The sequence below is a fragment of the Phalacrocorax carbo genome, chromosome 2 (assembly GCF_963921805.1).
Source record: "Phalacrocorax carbo chromosome 2, bPhaCar2.1, whole genome shotgun sequence".
NCBI classification, from domain to species: domain Eukaryota; kingdom Metazoa; phylum Chordata; class Aves; order Suliformes; family Phalacrocoracidae; genus Phalacrocorax; species Phalacrocorax carbo.
Window position 1 is genome coordinate 79,004,995 of NC_087514.1, and position 17,702 is coordinate 79,022,696.

A 17,702-nucleotide genomic window follows, 5' to 3' on the forward strand; every position below is an offset into this window, starting at 1 on the left:
TGAGTATGCTGTAAAATCTGAAGATATTTGTCCTTTGAGTCATATTAGCACAGTCCACAGAATTCCACAGTTCCTTCTCTAGTGCATGTATCACCTGAATACATGGGAGTAATACCTGTTTTGTGATCCACTTGAGCTTTCTATTACCAGATTTTAGTTGCTCTTCAATTTGGCTATGATGGTCCTATCTCTTATTAGATAATTTCAAGCATTCTTTACTAACTTTGATTAACATAAAGACCTTGAAAAGTCCTTATGGCTCCAGATTTTGATTTTGAGCTTCATCTTTTTGACCTATAGGAGTCTCTGTGGTCTAATTCTCCTACATCATAATGATTTATGTTTTTCTATATTCAGTGTAAATGCTTTCAGTCCTAAGTCTCTGGCCATCTATTTTCATGCATTGAGTTCATTTCAGCAAGAGACACACCTTTAAAATATCATAAAATTTTCTGTCTTTGGAATATTTATATGCATAAAAAGATTTATTATTATTATCATTATCATTATTATTATTGTTTTATAAGATGTTAAGTTTGCAATAATTGTAGGGAACTCTGCTGAGTTCTGATAACAAAATATTCAAGTGTATTTATTGACTTCTGCTATAAGACAGATAAAGTCAAGGAATCAACTGATGAGAAACATGGAAAAAAGCAAAACACAGGCAGTAGCCGCCTGCTGTGATATTACAGATTAAGAGCAATACAACAAAACTAAAAAGAAGGAAAAATGCTCAATAAAAATCATTAGGTGGACACAGACGGCAGCCAAGAATATGGCAAAAGCTGCAAAATGAAAACAGCTAAATAGATTAGGATTGGCTATATTGCAGTCTCACAACCTCGCTGCAGATCGGAAAACAGAAGAGGTAGGCTCTCCTATGACATAAAATCTGGTCCCCTGATACTGCTGGCAAACAATCTGTAAGACTTCCTTTCTTAAGCCTTATAAAAACAGTTGTTGTTTTTCTCCCTCAACCCCCCACTGGAAAAACGGTTCTAAAAACAAAGAATCGGCACAGTTGAAAGGGGTCCCAATACAGCATTTAGTCCACGCTACACCTCTGATGCATCAAAAATTTCCTTTCATTTCAAGATGAAATGAAGCTTAACATAGTTACTATGTTCTTAAATAATGTGCTCTCCAGTCCTCTATCTACACATTTGTCTTTCCCACTTCTCACAAACACAAGTCTTGACTTCACAGACCACAGACTCCGAACTATGCAGCGGCAGAAGACCTATGGCAACTCCCACCATTCAAACATTGTGAGAGTTTCCCAGAGTTCATCCTCACTGGAGGTAACTAAGGAACCTGGAGAGTCTTCTTTTAGATTAAAGTTATCACCTAATGGTTGAAAGAGAGAACTGGGCACTTTAAGTCCTTGAGCCTATTCTCAGCTACGCCTTTAACTCACTTGGTGAAAGTTTGGCTCATAACATCTTTTACTCCAGATCAGATATCCAGTAGACAGGGTAGATCACTACTACTTTCATTACAACTTTTCCCGAGATTATTTAGCTTTCCAAGTGCTCTGAGGTACTCAGAATAAAAGGTTTTAAGAACAAATTAAATTAAGTAATATCTTTCACCACCTAAGTTTAGTATCAGCACAACCAGTAAAGATGGGAAATTAGTAGTAATAAGAAACAATAATTTCTCCTTTATTCACTATGGTAAAATTCCATAATTCTAATTGTTTTGAAGGATACATACTTACAACAATGAAACCAAAAATTTGGTTGAATCAGAAGAACCTCTGATGAATAAACAAGTTTTGATATTCCTGCTCCTTGTTCATTAGAGCTGTACTAATATAAATATTTCATCCATTCAACAATTACATGACTAAAATTATATCAGATTGCTCTTTCCTACATTAATGAAACAAACTCTTAGAAGAAATACAGTACTTTCTTCTCCAGGTACACTTATTGACAAGGTCCTACTATGGCTACAAGACTTTTGACTCAGGACAGGTAACTTCCAGGTTCAAATTCACTGAAACTTAAACAGGACACAGACTTTATACCAGAGTCCTTTGTCCTGCAAGAACAAGATTTATAGAGGATTCTACCTTAGGTTGGTTTCCATTGGTGCCTAAGCATTAGCAAGCCAGCCAAGTACTTGAAAGTTAAGTGCTTTTTTGAAACTATCAATGCAATAATTTTCTAATTAATAAAAAAGCCCCAAAAAAGTTTCCATAGCTGAACCAGTAACTGTTTTGTGACAGAAAGTGCTAAGACTGGTAATAAATTATAAAACCCAGTAAAACTAATCTCAAATCAGTTATAAGTAAGAAATTTTACACTAAAGGTTTTCCTCTTTCCGCATGGAGCTTCCCAAGAAAATTAGAGCTAAGTATTTTTCATTTCACACCCTGGGAAGATTCTGTGCGAAACAAAATACTGCTTTCCTTCACAAACGTTAGTATTGGATAAACTGGGGTGACTAAGACAGAAAACCTTCAGATTGTGCTTTTTTCTATGTCAGTCAGGAAGGTTTAAAAATAGGTCTAGACCATATGTCTGCTTTTCTGTGTACCATCAGAGGGAGACAAATATTTTGGAAAACTTGGCATAATTCTAAGTTACTAGGTTAATTCTTAAAGTTCAACTGAAAGACAAGAACAAACCTGTTGGATGTTTTCAATCTACTGAAAATGCAATTTGACCACCAGGGTAAATGTTAAATAGAGAACAAATCCTGGGAAAATGCACAAAACCTTAAAATTAGAAAAAGGTAATAAATGATCCTTACTTTAGTATTGAATTACTGCCAGTCTAACAAATAGGCCACAGATGATGACAAACTTCAGAATTAAGCTTACTCTCTGAAATGAAGGCATGTAAAAATTGGTTTAGTATGTGAAAAAAAAATGTATTTTTCTTCTACATTTTTAAAATTGTGAAACAAAATTGAGTACACAGCTCTCAGTGTGCAACATTAGGCCTAGCCATTAACCACAACATGGCTAAAACCAAACTCTCATTTTTCCTTCGAGCTGTGCTCATTCCTGGTCAATGAGGAGATAACACCACCTGTCATTCACCAGCAGAACCTGTTGTCTGCAGTTTTGGCCACTTCAAATTTTCACCCGGGTTATGCTTGCTAGGTAATACCCCCTTCAGTGACAATCCACCACTAGAATTCAAATTATCATGAAACAGCAGACCAAGGTTCATCTTCTGATATTCACCTAAGCTAAGACTTTGCTTCAGCTTCTCATTGAACAGTAACAACGCTCTTTCCTGTCTTTGACAGTGTTATCCATTTCAGAATACTCACACCAAGATTATCTTCCCAGTGTACTGAAGTGAACTGTCACCCTGCTCTCTACATGTCTCTGCTACGTTGCTCTCCTTCACCCGTATACCACTGTGCATCGTCTCATTCACCTTCAAGAAAGCGATGTCCCATTTTGATGTTCCCACCACATGAAACCTACCACCTATATTTGTTCAGATATAAGAAAAAGCCCCTATATGCTTTCCCGTATGTTTATCTTCATAAATTGGGTATCCATACAGCACTCCCATTCATTCAAAATCATCCCACTGTAGCTTCAAAGCCTGCCAACTGCTAGGCTGTTGCTGTGCTAAGATCACTATCGCTATTCAAGCTTACTTGAGCACTTACTGGTGGTTCCATGTATTCACTTATTGGCTCCTTATGTATTTAGATTTTAAGCTTATCTTTTTCTGTGCTGTACAGGACCTAATACACTGGAGTCCTGGGCTCACAGCTAGAGTTCTGATGTGCTCCAGTGATAAAAGCACCATAAAGCTGCCAAGGACACGCCCATATCTGCACCGACCTCGTCTCGGGAAGCTCATATTCTAGACGATATTGTGAAAAAGCTGAATTATAAATATTTCTCACTGATTAACTGTGCAAATTTCATCACACACGAGCAACACAGAGACAAACGCTTTGGTGACTCGTGTTAGGGGTAAAGCGTACAGACATACACAGATGCCCTATGGACATAGGGGCATCCATGGCATACAGCCATAGAGATCTGCCTACGGAAAAGCTGAGAATTACTTACCACGCTGCAGCCAGGACAGTCAGGACCGTTTTCACATGTCCTACGCCGCGCCTGGATCCCTCCTCCGCACTGAGCGGTGCAGCGCTCCCATGGACCCCAGCCTGTCCAAAACACGTGAGGGGGGCACAACAAATGCTCGTTGCAGTACCTGTGAGAAGAGGCAAACAAGGAGGAAAAGAATCTATTTAGTACCAAGACCAGACCTCCCCAAAAGTCCGTCATTTGCATTATTCAGATAGAAGTTTGTACAGGGAAATATTTTATACAAAGGGCCCCTCTCTATTCTTAAAGCACTGAAATAACAGTTTTCATACTTCACAGAGTGTTTAAACATTTGAGATTTTTTTTAGGCTGTAATTGCGTGGGTGATGCATTTGTTTGCTTTATTCAGGGCCTTTATATAATCCATGTGATACAACCATGCTCTTGTGCTGCGAGCACGTAAGCAAGGTTGACAACTACTTTATTAAAAACAGTTGTGGCTATACATCTGGGGCAGAAGTGAGTCAACCAAATGGACGGCAACTATTTATGCAGGCAGTCTTTTATCAGTCTCCAGATAAGCATTGATTAGGATACATTTCTCTTCTCTTCAGAGACCTAAGCTTGCTTTTTGCTTTCCACAGTGTCTCCACTTTTATGGGTCAAATAAATGCTAAAACATTGATTCTAGGCATAAAGAACTGTACTGTTTTCATAATGTTATTACTTTATCTTTTTAAACGTTTTTTTTTTGCTGTTAAGATCTTTGAAGGATTTCCCAGTGGTCTGCAAACTGATTCAGAGGCCTACTGGGTTCTTGAGGGAAGCAGGAATATTTTACTACTGAGCCTTCATTATTGTAACAGGATATTCAGGTATGTGGAAGGGTCCCAAATTTTAGTGAGTTTTTCATTTTTTGTAAAAATGTAAGATTCCTGATTTTTTGAGTGTGTCATTCAGTAACTCTATCCATAGCATATGCTGCTTAGTAAGGACCGTCTACACAGTTCCAAAGGGTTTGGGCCCCCAGCAAGTGTGACTGGGACTCTTAAAGGGACCAAGCTGTTATTTCAGATAAAGCAAAGCCACGCCATATTCGGGAAACATGTTCCTGCATGTTCAATATTTGCAATTCACAGTTCACAGTTTGCTATCACTAAAGATGCAGAGGAATGTTCCGTGCCTGGTTATTCTTCCCCCAAAACTCCAACAGCTGCACACATTCTTTGTCATATGCAGTCATTTATGTGAATGTTTGTGATAGTTTGTGATCATTTGCTGAGAATGTGTACCCAATGCAACATCGATGCAATATCACCATTTATTTAGTCAAATGAGTATATTTTTGCATAATTTCATTAGTTCTTAATGGAGATTTGCTAAATTAGTTTGGGACACACACATAGGATAAAGCAAGTCTGCCATGAAGTTGACAATTACTGACATTCAGCCATGCAAAAAGTAAAATTAAGGCTGGGACTCATCTCGCCTTAAAATATAGGCGTGTAGAGTGTAGCTGTCAATAAATGAAGTAGTCATCTAAACTTGAGAAACAGTTCATGGAAAGAAACAGCCCTTTTAAAAACATGATTTATGTCACCCTAAAGCAAATGCCTACTGTAGGTCATTCAAATACAGCCCTCAATATACTAATTTCTTCCCGTTGACTAGAGAAATTTTGTCAATACAAGCTATGGAGGCTAGAATGATAAATTTGACCAAATTTAGGAACATACAGTAGAAGGAGACAAATTACTTTGCTCTCCACAGCCTGTATTGACTAAATTTCTACAGACCGTAGTGGAAGTTCAGACACCTGACTCACACATAAGCACTCACATTTGTGGACACCTGAAGTTACACGTGACAAATCTCATTTAGATGAGACTCATGACATTATACAGAGCTTCTTTTAGTGCCAATGTGCCCTATCATCTGCTTGCTCACTTAAGCGGAAGACAGAAAAGAAACTTAACAACTGACTCAGTAAGGACTTCAAAGGCTGGCAAATTCTGTTAACCAGGACTATTTAAAGACACAGTTGAAACTACAAGATGAAACTGGAAAAAGCCCTAAAATCCCTATGCAAGCTACTTAACTTCAATTTAGGAATTATTTTAAAAAAAAAGAAGTCAACAACAAAAGTGAGTGTCAATTTTTCTTTTCTTTCAGGAAAAGAAAAAAAAAAGCAACACAGCATGCAGGTAGAATCTTATTTTCATTTCAGCCAGCCAGCCTCTGAAAACATCAGGTATGTTTTCACAGCTAGAGACATCCCTGCAATTGATCTTTGAGTGCTGTGCTACAGCATGGGGCTTTGAGCCAAGTTCATTACATCTCCTCTTGGCTGCATTTCAAGTCACTCAGTAACCCTTTTTCCCTTTTGCTCTTTCTTCCCCTCTTAATTTTGTTCTCAGGACCCACAGGGCTAACATTTTACAGTAATTCAACAAAACACGCAATGCAAGAAACTTGAATCTGTGAAACCACTGCCCTCTCCCCTAATCTAACTGCAATGAGGTCAGAAGGGAGAACAGCCTAGAGAAATGTGGGTTTTGTACAGTGACCCTTCCCATTTCCCCTTGCAGTGAATCCAAGTTCAAATGCCCTAATAAAGGAACTGTCATACTGGGGGAAGGGAGAACATCCTCTGTCCAGTTGTGTCTGCAGCCACTAGTTCCTACAATAATTTTTTAATTACTATTCTTGTTCGTATGAAGATCTCACCCTTTAGTAAAACAGCTCTTTATTTCAGTGTTGCCATGCAGCACTGAGTACCACAGGCTAACTACGTGACACTTACAAATGTGGGGCTTTTTTTCCACAGAGAGGTGCTATTTAATTTAAAAATGCAGTTCTTAATTTTGAACTATATTATACTAGCATGTATTTAAGAAAAACAAACTAACCTTGATCACTGCTTGCCCATTCCTGTGCATGATACTGATGTGTGGTGGGTACTCATGACTACCAGCTGGTGACTTACTGGTAAGCATAGACTACACTGAGGTTGATAGGAATGCTGGATTCCCTTAACTGAAGGCAGACACACGACGTACACACACGTTTTACTGGACTGAGATTGCTAAATCAACAGAAATCCCCACCCAGGAGACTTGTGGAAGGTGGTGGGGCCAGGGCATGTGCTCCCAGGGGCTTCTGTGGAAGAAGAGGAGGGAGCAGAGAAAGCAAGGAGGATGGGAGCACACGCTTCCTGGTAGACAAGAGAGCCACGGGAGCACAAGCAAGCCCAAAGCCTCGTGGTGTTTGATCTGCTCTGCTGAAGGGGACAGGGCTTGTTTGCACTGTTTGGAAACAAGCAGTGCTACGAAGAGCACCCACTTGACTCTCAGCAGTTCCTCCTTCTCGTGGAAACAAGCCTGAAAGCTCTGAATATCTGATGCGTATTGTGTACAAAAAAAAAAGGTGACAAGATGTACTGCTTCTAATCTTCTTATACACCCAAAAATTTCCTGGGCTTTCAAACATTTACTCTTCATCTCCAGCCAATTTATTTTTCTACTTCTGATTTGACAAGCTTTTTGTACTTTCTTTCTTTCTTTCTTTTTGTCCTATGTAATAAAAGATAACTACACTCACTAAAAGCAAAGGATTTTCATTTTAATGTCCCTCGTTTCTGCACAGATAGGAGAGAGACCAGCGGACTTAATGAGCCCACATCCACAGCATCTTCCACAGAAAGGAGAGGACAAACATTTTTGCTCAATGAAAAAGTCAAGACAGGATACTATAAACTCTATAAACTAAAACCTAGAGAGTTTTCCAGCAGCTTCAGAGAGTATTTCTCATACAGGAAAAAACGGAAATTTTTAAAACCCTAAGGAATTTTACAGGATGTCTTCCATCTGGAGTCTTAACTACAAAATTATTTTATCTGATTAGCAAATTTTGTGAAAATGCTGTTTTTATTCCCTCTCCATATCCTGTCTAAACATATATCAGCTGCACTTTTGGCCTATTTCTACAAGGCGAATTGGCTTTGTAATATCAGTCTCTGCTGCTCTCTCTCAACTGTTTTCTACTCCCCCCCACACTCTAAGCTTTTGCATGCTCTGCTGCTAACCTACCTGCAACACTTCAAATTGGTAAATATTGCCATTGATTTCATGGGAATGACCAGCAAGCACAGAGCTGCCGGATACATTTGCCATGCTAGGATCGTGGCTTTCATGAGGTAAAACAAACATAACCTAGACAAACATCTAGCTCTTAATGCACGGACAAATACTCTCAAACCGAATACGCATTCACATCTGCAGGTGAATTTACCTCAGCTATACACTGCCTTTTCTGTGCGTGCTTTCTATGGAATTATGCGCTGGTCTTCTACAGAAATCACTGTTCATTGAAAAGCTGTTTCAAAGTTTGACACAATGTTGGTTGTAGAAGCTGAATCCCATACTTATGTCCCTGAACATGGGAAGGTGACTTGAATATGCACTTTTATAAAAATAAATGCCCACAATGTGTAAACCAATTAATTATATTTTTTACTAAGACTACACATATATTAATTTCACATATGAGCTAGGACAATAAGAATGTAAAATGGCTATTTATAAGTATCAAATAATTTAAATGAGAAAATCTAAGAAGCTGCTTATTGGTACTCTGGATACAAAACTGAGGTAAAGGTTTTTTAGGAGTTACTGCATGTGGAATATTTGCTCAGCCTACCTAAATGTACTGGGCCCAATTCTCAAAGGAGCTGTTTCCATTTGGTGCAGATGTATCTCCAGTGGTACCGGAGTAAAGCAATGAATTAGGCCTACTGCACTAGGTACTCCATTGCTCTCACAGCTCAAAATTCTCTACAAGCCGGCAGAGCCCTGAGGACACTCATAATGCCCTGATGGCTGCAACCAGCCTCACCTGGGACCTCTACACACACCCATGGGCCCAAGAGTTCTATTTAAGCTCTGCCACGAACTTTCAACACTTGTCTGAGCTGTGCTGTTTGAGAAATGCTGGACCTTGTCCCTGGCCCACCATGGAGACCCTTGATCTAGAGCTCAGTGTGTGGGCTGACCTTGGCCCTGTTGCTATAGACCTGCCTGGTGACCACTAAACCTGGTCCTATCCCTGGTCTGTGGCTTGGCTTCCCACCTAGACCTCAGACATGCCTCACTGTCATATCACCTATTATCTAGACTCTTGACTGGACCTGGCCACAATCTCCAGGCTTGCCCCACTCCCCTGCTGGGGGTGGTGAGATGGGCCCTGGCTGGCAAGTTGCCCAGGGCTTTCTGCTTTTTACAGCTCTGAAAAGATTTATCCAAGCACTTGGCTTGACACTGACAAAAATCCTGGCAAATAATCGATGCCTCATTCCTCTAGCTGCTTTACAAATGATATGACAAAACTTCCTAACATACCACACTTTCTGACAATAAATTTTAAAGGTACTTTAAAAAAATAAAAATAAAAAAAAAAAATCCCCAAACCTCACAACTTTAAAACTATCATCACACATCATGGATAACTTAAAATCAGGGTAGAGGCAGGAATGAGCAAACTAGTGATTGAGAGGAAGGTGCAGGGCTGGTGAGAGTGGAGGGTGTTTCAAGGAGATAGGAAACAGCGACAGAGGAACTATGAGAGAAAAAGGCACCCTGCAGTAAACTCACAGGCATGTACATCCCAGATTGCTGCTGAACTGGACAAAGAGGGCAAGGAAAAGTAACCTGCAGGCTTCGAAAGCAAAGCAACATAACCCTGCTGTTCTTTCAGAACTGTTACACAGCAAAATTCAATCCTTCTAGGCTGCTATTATTTCAACTCATTGTAAGTATCACTTTCCATTTTGTAACTGCTTTTTTAGTGCAACCATTGTCTTAATATTGGAAATTTTGTCCCATCATTATGGAAGTATTTCTCATGGTTTTCTGTATTTCTCTGAAACTTCTTATTAGACTTTTATTCCATGTTAAACTTAAGATGAACAATGGCTACTAACATTCATAGTCCATCACCAAAAAGTCTATCCAAACCAAACTCTTTTCTTTTATATTCAGTCTTACTGAGTCCTGCCCTGGACTGACCTCTCAGGTCAAGAAGATCAATAACTGTTATTCAAGCTTGGACAGAGCTATGTAACCACAGATATAATCTATGTTTGGTGGCGATGGCTTTTTGGTTGGGCAATCTATTTTCAGAAAGCAATTCACAAAATAACGAAATGCTCTCCTCTGCAATGAAATGGTAAATATTTATGGTTCTGAAGCAGCAAGAAGTGTTCACGTGTTCTGTGATAGTGATCCTTTACATTTAGAGTTAGAAAGACCAGGTTCTTGGTGATCTGTTAATATATAAATGTGTGATGCAACATCCTTCCAGTGGAATTTCTTCACCTGAAGAAATGCCAGAGTTGATGTTTAATTAAACCCCTCACTGACGCTCATCGTAAAGGTTACTGAATCCTGTTTTCATCCAACAGCAACATAGGATATTAAAACATCTATACAGAAACACTGAAGTAAACTGCAAGTGCATATTGAGAGGAAATGTGTCCACATACATCTCTTAGAATGCATGACTACAGTACTCCAAATTCTTACACCAACACCAGCCTTCTGCTGTCTAGCTTTTTGGCATGCCTCGGGAAAAAACATAACGCATCTAAGAGCTGCAGTTTATATGAATATATTCTGGCTTGATTTAAATAAGTATTTAATTCCTGCTAAAAATCCTAACAAATTAGAGATATTAGGGTGCATGCAAAATGGAATCAGAGGCCTGAACTTTATATTCTGAGCTAGTGACAAAATATCCAGCTGGGTGCCAAAGCAGTACATGGTGAAATCAAAATCTGAGCTGACTTGATTTGCTCAGGGGTTAATATATATACAAACAATTTAAAAAAACCCACAACCTGAAACCTTACTAAAAGATATTTGAGTTCAAGGTGTATTGTATTTACTGAATATAAAACAAAGCCCTTGAAACTTCCTCTCATGTTATACAGATGCTTAATTCATTTAAGACAGAAAAAAAAAAAACGAACTCACAGCATCAGTAACATAGTGCTGTGACCTTACTATATTTTATTCTGAATTCCAGGTCTTGAGGCTGGGCGAGTTACAATTCAAACATACTGCAATCAATTTTCAAGGAGAATCAATTTTCAGGGTCTCAAGGGACAGCAGCACATTGCTTCAGCACAATTCTCTGGCACTACTAGGAGCTCTCAGCTGGCTCTGAAGGGATGCAGCTAAGTGAAAGATGAAAGAACTGCTGCAGACCCACAGCCTTGCTAATGGCAACACTGCTATTGTGCAGCAGTGGAGTTAAAGAGAGAGTGAAAGGAAAGGGAAGAGAAAAACAAGGCAGGTAAAGGAGAAAATGTCCTGTGGAACACAGCTGAGCAGAAGAAATAAAAACAGACGGTAGAAAAAAGATAGCTCACCTCTCCTCACGATTTTGTCCCACACAGACGCGTCCTCCGTGTCGAGGGGTTGGATTGCTGCAGGAACGCTGACGAACTTGAAAGCCTATTCCACAAGTGGTACTACAAGGTGACCAAGAAGTCCATGGTGTCCAGCCTCCATTTCTGGTAGAATAAAAAGCTCAGGCTCTGTCATCTGTTATACATAGCGAACGGCTGATTAGGTGTGACTGACAGCAGAATCTGCGCCATTAATATTTCTGTAGAAGTCATTAATAGTGCATCGTGCTCCATTTCTTAAAGAATACTGGATGAAAATAAAGGTGCTCTGACCTTTTTATATTCCATGCTTTGTAATCAGCAACAGCTAAAATGACCCCATTACACAAGAAGTTAAGTACAAAGATATGAAGCTATTTAGTTGCTTTTGGTCACTCTATTCTGGGTAAACTTAATCTACAAACTCCTGTATCAAAAATCTGAAGATAACTTTTAATTACATATTGCTCTAATTATTATTTGTGGGTCTCTTTTTCAGGGAGATTAAAATGTCAAGATTTGCTACCTCTTCTGAAAGGAAAGTGATTAAAGGAAAAAGTGTAATAAGTAAGCGTCAAAATGCATTACTTCACAATCTCAACAGGACAGTCTGATAAGGTGCCAGTACCTTATTTGTAACATAACAAAAAAGCTAACAGAAGTCACATGCTGTACCCTGCCTTTGTGAACATTTGGAAAGGACAGTCCTGTCCCTCCCCAATATACCCTTGGAAAAAATACACTAGACCAAACATCTCAAAAGGAATTTGATACCCTGTCCTAAGCAAAAGAAAAAAAGGTTGCACTTCAAGCATTTCCCAAAACCTTTTGATGGCTGGCTTGCAGTTTCCGTATTGGTAGAAGACGAACAGAAAACAAGAAAAATAAAACTAATCTGTAACAAGTTCTTGAGGTTTCATCATAAAAGAAAAGTTAAAATTATGCCTTACTTGATTTTGAAATCACTTTATTTAACAATGAAAACTAATTAAATCCAGTAATAAAAATGACATGATTATCACAAATATTACCAATCTGAATTTCACTCATCTTGACGTCTTGTTATTATAAGGCATATAAGAGTTGATAACACAGAAAAAAAGCTTTTGAAAAAGATCATCAGCTATCACTGGTAACACAGACACAAAAATAAGATCAATCTAAGTGCAATGTCTGATCTAAGTGATAAAATGAACAAAATATCTGGCTATTTTATAATATTTTATAATATCTGGCTATCAATTACTAATATAGCAGTGTTTACAGAAGTAAGACGTTAAAACAGTAGTGTAATACTGCCAATGGTAGTATGTGGATCAAATCCCAAATTATGTCCCAAATTCCCTTCTAAACCTGACACCCAATAACTGCTGTTTGATTGTTCAGTATCTCACAGCATACTTACCTTTCCTACCATTCTCCTGATCCGATGTTATATACTATATTGTTATATTTTTAATAATTTCCCTAAAATTGACTATTTGCACTTACAGAGCTTGCAGTTATCTTGTGCAGAACGACAATCAGTTTTATTCACTACCATGATGTGCTTCTGATGTTAAAAAAAAAAAAAGGCAGAGACAAAAAGCAGAAAGGATCACTGAAAATAAGCAGAATGCACCAGTATATAAGTTTCATCTTGCAATTAAAGTATGTATAATGTTTTAAACATGAACTCCTAATGCAGTTCAGAATATGCAGTGTTCTGACTCTCTGAAATGATCTGTTCTCAGTGTTTTTTCTGGGAGTGGTTACGTGCCTGGGGAAGACAAAAGAGTGGCTGAAGAGTGGCATACAGACTGGTAATAGGTCTGGGTGTCATGCTACAACCAAAAGATATAATGAAAACCTTTTTCCGAAGGCAGAATGGAGGAATACAAGTGGTATGAGACCTCCAAAAAGTAAACATTTCTGACTTCCAGAAAAAATGTTTCATGACTTACAGAACTGAGAAAAAGCATCATACTTTTGTTAAAATTAGCTGAGGACAATATTATTTGGTACACGGCTTTTGAAATCACTCTTTGTCATCTGGCTCATTCTCTCTCCCACAAAGTTTGAGAGATGTTTTCTAATGTCTCATTTGCTGTGGCCATTGCTACGAGCTGTTTCATGCACAGAACAAGATCAACGGATGGCAGATGAGATTTCAAAGGGCAGGTTCTGTTCTGATTAGATTAAAAACTTTTAAAGCATAAACAATAGAACCTGAAATTGTTTTGTGTACCTGGAACAGTTGGCAATCTCCATGGTTGGTCCTTCGCACAGCCAACCTCCACACTGAGGAGCAGGACTGTCACACACACGTGTCCTGCAGAGGCAGGAGCCAACACTGGCACCGTCGGTGTGAGTGCAAGGTTTCCACTGCGACCACATTCCAAAATGCCCATCCACTGTCAGATTCCTCATCTAGAAACAAACACAACAGAAAGGTTTAGCTGAGACCTGACAGTTCCTTCTTGCGACCTCTTAATTTTGAGTACGTGGAGGTACAGCCTTCAGTCACCAACAATAAAAGATTCCAATGGAGACGTATACCTTCCAGGCAGCAAGCTCCCCTTATATTTCTGTAGCTGCACAATTCCCACCACGTCCCATGGATCTGGGCCACTGGATGCCACCACTATAACAATAACCACAACAAACTGCTACCTTTCACGACCATGCTTGACTTACAGTGATTCAACAGAAAGCATAGTTTCACTTTCTCATTTATTTCCTGATGACAGTATTCCCTATTTCCTAAAATACACCTGTGATTAGGAACCTGGATATTGACTATAAAACAGCACGTGCAAGAATACTTGTAGAAACCCCAATCTAGATCAAAAGGAAGAGGGAGCAGAGGATGACAGCCCAGGGTAACAAAACTGGATGAATCAACCTGTCCTGGTTTCAGCTGGGATAGAGTTAATTTTCCTCCTAGTGGCTGGTATAGTGCTGTGTTTTGGATTTAGTATGAGAATAATGTTGATAACACACTGTCGTTTTAGTTATTGCTAAGTAGTGCTTACACTACTCAGGGACTTTTTCAGCTCCCCGTGCTCTGCCAGGTGCGCGAGAAGCTGGGAGGGGGCACAGCCAGGAACGCTGACCCCAGCTGACCAAAGGGATATTCCATACTATATGACGTCATGCTCAGTATATAAACTGTGGGGAGTTGGCTGGGGGGCAGCAATCGCTGCTCAGGGATGGGCTGGGTGTCGGTCAGCAGGTGGTGAGCATTTGCATCACTTGTATTTCCTGGGTTTTGTTTCTCTTTCTCTCTCTCTCTCTCTGTTTTCCTTTTCATCATCATCATCATTATTATTATACTGTTCTTATCTCAACCCACAAACTTCCTTACTTTTGCTGTTCTGATTCTCTCCCCCATCCCACTGCGGGGGAGGGTGAGTGAGTGGCTGTGTGATGCTTGGTCACTGACTGTGGTTAAATCATGACACAACCTCAAATCTCCGTGATGACTGTCTTTTTTTTGACAACAGCTGTTTGAAGCACATGTCATATAGCACCATTTCATAAAACTGAAATGTGATGCTAAGTATGACTCTCTCTAAACACTGGATATAATTGTACGAATAAATCCTAAAAACACTTTCAAAAAGCAGCACCTAACCCTATACGATAAGACATTTTGTTCCCTCTGAAGTCAATTCTCAACACCTTTGGCTGGATGGGTCGGACCATTCTCATCTTGACTGGAATGTTTCCATCATGCAGCCGTTACATGTGTTAATAAGAAATCTTTACTGTCCAACTGAAACAAAATGTGCTAATGGAAACTGTAGCAGCCTCCATGGTTACTGGAACTTATTAAAGAAAATGGGGCTGGACTTGGGGAATTCAGCTCTCTTACCAAAGATAGGTTTTCATATTATAAATTCTTTTAGTAAGGTGTTAATCTTGACTAATCTGTGATCATATACAGAAATGATGGCCACTTTTTCACTTAAATGCTAAAGGATTTGCCTTTTGATTGTCACGTTTTAACTTTCAGTCAAAAGAGCAGTACTAACAAGTGCAGGCTAAATAGCATGTAAATTCATTCTTAGATAAATATGTATTGGTAGTAGTCATGCATATTTTATCAAATGTATAGGAATGTAACACTAACTCCTGCTTATATATTGAAATGGGAACTACAGTTGTAGATTGTCAGGAATGATCTGAAATGGTGTCTCCCTTTGCTATTTTTAGTATAGTTTCATTTTAACAGTGGTGAGGGAAGTATACATTTCACTAATAATTTGAAGATACAAGAGATTCAATTACAGCACAAGATATGTCTCCACTGCCACACTGGGTGCTGGCTGATTCTTTCCACTGTGGTAAAGGTTCTCTAATTTCACCATTAATTACATTTCTCATGATTTATTTTTCACAGATATAGCTTCTCCACAGAACAGCTATGTGTATATTCTGCCAGCTACAACTGACATAACCATAATTCATCCTTTCAAAATTCTGCCGAGGGCTGCTTGTTGAAAATAACTCACCGACCTTTGGTCATGCAGAGTATACACTGTTGTTTTTCATAAGACAAGAGGAAATACTTACTTCTAGTTAAGTGACAAGTAAACCCATTCTCTCTTACATTTCTGGTCTAACAAATATATAGTCCATAAACTAGCAATGATATCCCCAATCCAATTTACGTCAGAGATGTGAAAATGTCTTTAGTGCTTTCTATTTCTATGCCGCACCAAAACATCTTTATTGTTGCACCCACAATTATAAACTAAAGCTACAGTTGTCTATGGTTACCATAATTTATATCAAGTGGCAGAGAAAGTATTCATAAAACTTAGCTGAAAGCTTGAGCTCAGAAGCACATACTGATGGCAGATTTCTCTTTCTTGATTTTTTTCCCCTATTCCTGTAAAGATCATCCCACTGCAGCCTCTGCTGTTCCCCATGACTCACCTGCTCTGTCCCTCTATGAATATCTCCTTTTCACAAGTGATATCAAATTCATCATAGGACCGTAGGAAAACAAAATGCACTGATGAGAGGCCTTTTTAGCTCTCCCCAGAACCTATGCCCATTAACCTTTTACTATCTGACATGCCTCAAGGGGAAAATCGAAAATCACAATCAAGCAAACCATACAGCTATACTTTCCTGGCACAGCTACACTCTGCTTTCTCTCTTTACCACCCTATTTTTGTCACCCTTTCCCTTCTGCAGATACCTCTAGCCCCTTCGTCCTTCCTAATGTCCTCCAAATACCAATCTTCCTTGCCTTGATCCTCTCTGCAGCCACCTTGTCTTCCTGGTTTGTGCCTCTGTATTCTGAGCTAAGGTCACAACTTCAGCGACCCAGTCCTTAAATCTGCCATGAGCTCTTTGGTTCGAGATTACTTTGTGTAGAAATCAGTGGTTCTGGAGTATTTCCTGAAATTGCTAATGAGTTCAGGTAAGATCCCGTACTATACTCTTTCCCTACATGGAATGTTTGCTACAGCCATAAAAATAAGGCTATTTCATGTTGTATACTTACGTAAAAGAAGACGAAACCCAACTTGATTTTAAAAATTATTTTTACTTTCCTTGTAAAAGCTCTTTGATAATGTCAGCCAGTGTACTGTTAAGTGATGGATTTAAAGTGGTCCTACTGGAAAATATCTTTGTAAAACAATGAACCTTTATTACCATAAAAATATCGGATGAATAACAGGGGTGTCTGACCAACTGGAAGAAGCTTAAAGTAGATATATGTGCCATAGCATTAACTACTATTTATATTCATGCACAATTGGGGTAGTCATGTCAACTGAAACAATAACCTAAAAAAATAACTTGAGAATTAACTTAAAGCAAGATAACCAAAATAACCACATTTGTCACGAATGATCTTCAAAATTCAGAGAGATGGTAACACAGATGCTCAGCTACCTCTCCTAGCCCCCTCCCCACTCTACCATGACAGATGTATGAATAATTCCCTAGGAAATAATTTTTCAAGTGCAGCTGGCCACACTTTTAATTTTCGGCTAAACTAGTGTATAAACAGGCCCCTCTCTGATTTGAATTTAGAAGAAACTGGTCATGCATTAATCTGACAAATTTTCTATAGTGTTGAAAAGATCAGTGCAGTTTTATTAACAGTTAAGACATAGGAACCAACTGGAACCAAAAGAGGGAGGGTAGAAGGTTTCTAAAATTCTGTTATGTTCTGCCTGCAACATTATCTTAAACGTATATAGCGATGTCAAGGATGCA

At 38.9% G+C, this 17,702-nt stretch overlaps 1 protein-coding gene across 6 annotated transcripts in view; it reads right to left on the minus strand.

Moving 5' to 3' along the window:
- The window catches only part of SEMA5A (semaphorin 5A), a 354,573-nt gene that overhangs the window by 73,919 nt on the left and 262,952 nt on the right, over window positions 1-17,702 (minus strand). For all 6 annotated transcript variants that reach the window (XM_064443361.1, XM_064443360.1, XM_064443364.1 and 3 more), the window contains 3 exons: window positions 13,708-13,889; window positions 11,463-11,606; window positions 4,055-4,202 (listed from right to left, as the gene is read on the minus strand). In XM_064443361.1, coding sequence (XP_064299431.1) covers window positions 4,055-4,202; window positions 11,463-11,606; window positions 13,708-13,889 — 474 coding nt within the window. The remainder of the gene's footprint in view (window positions 1-4,054; window positions 4,203-11,462; window positions 11,607-13,707; window positions 13,890-17,702) is intronic.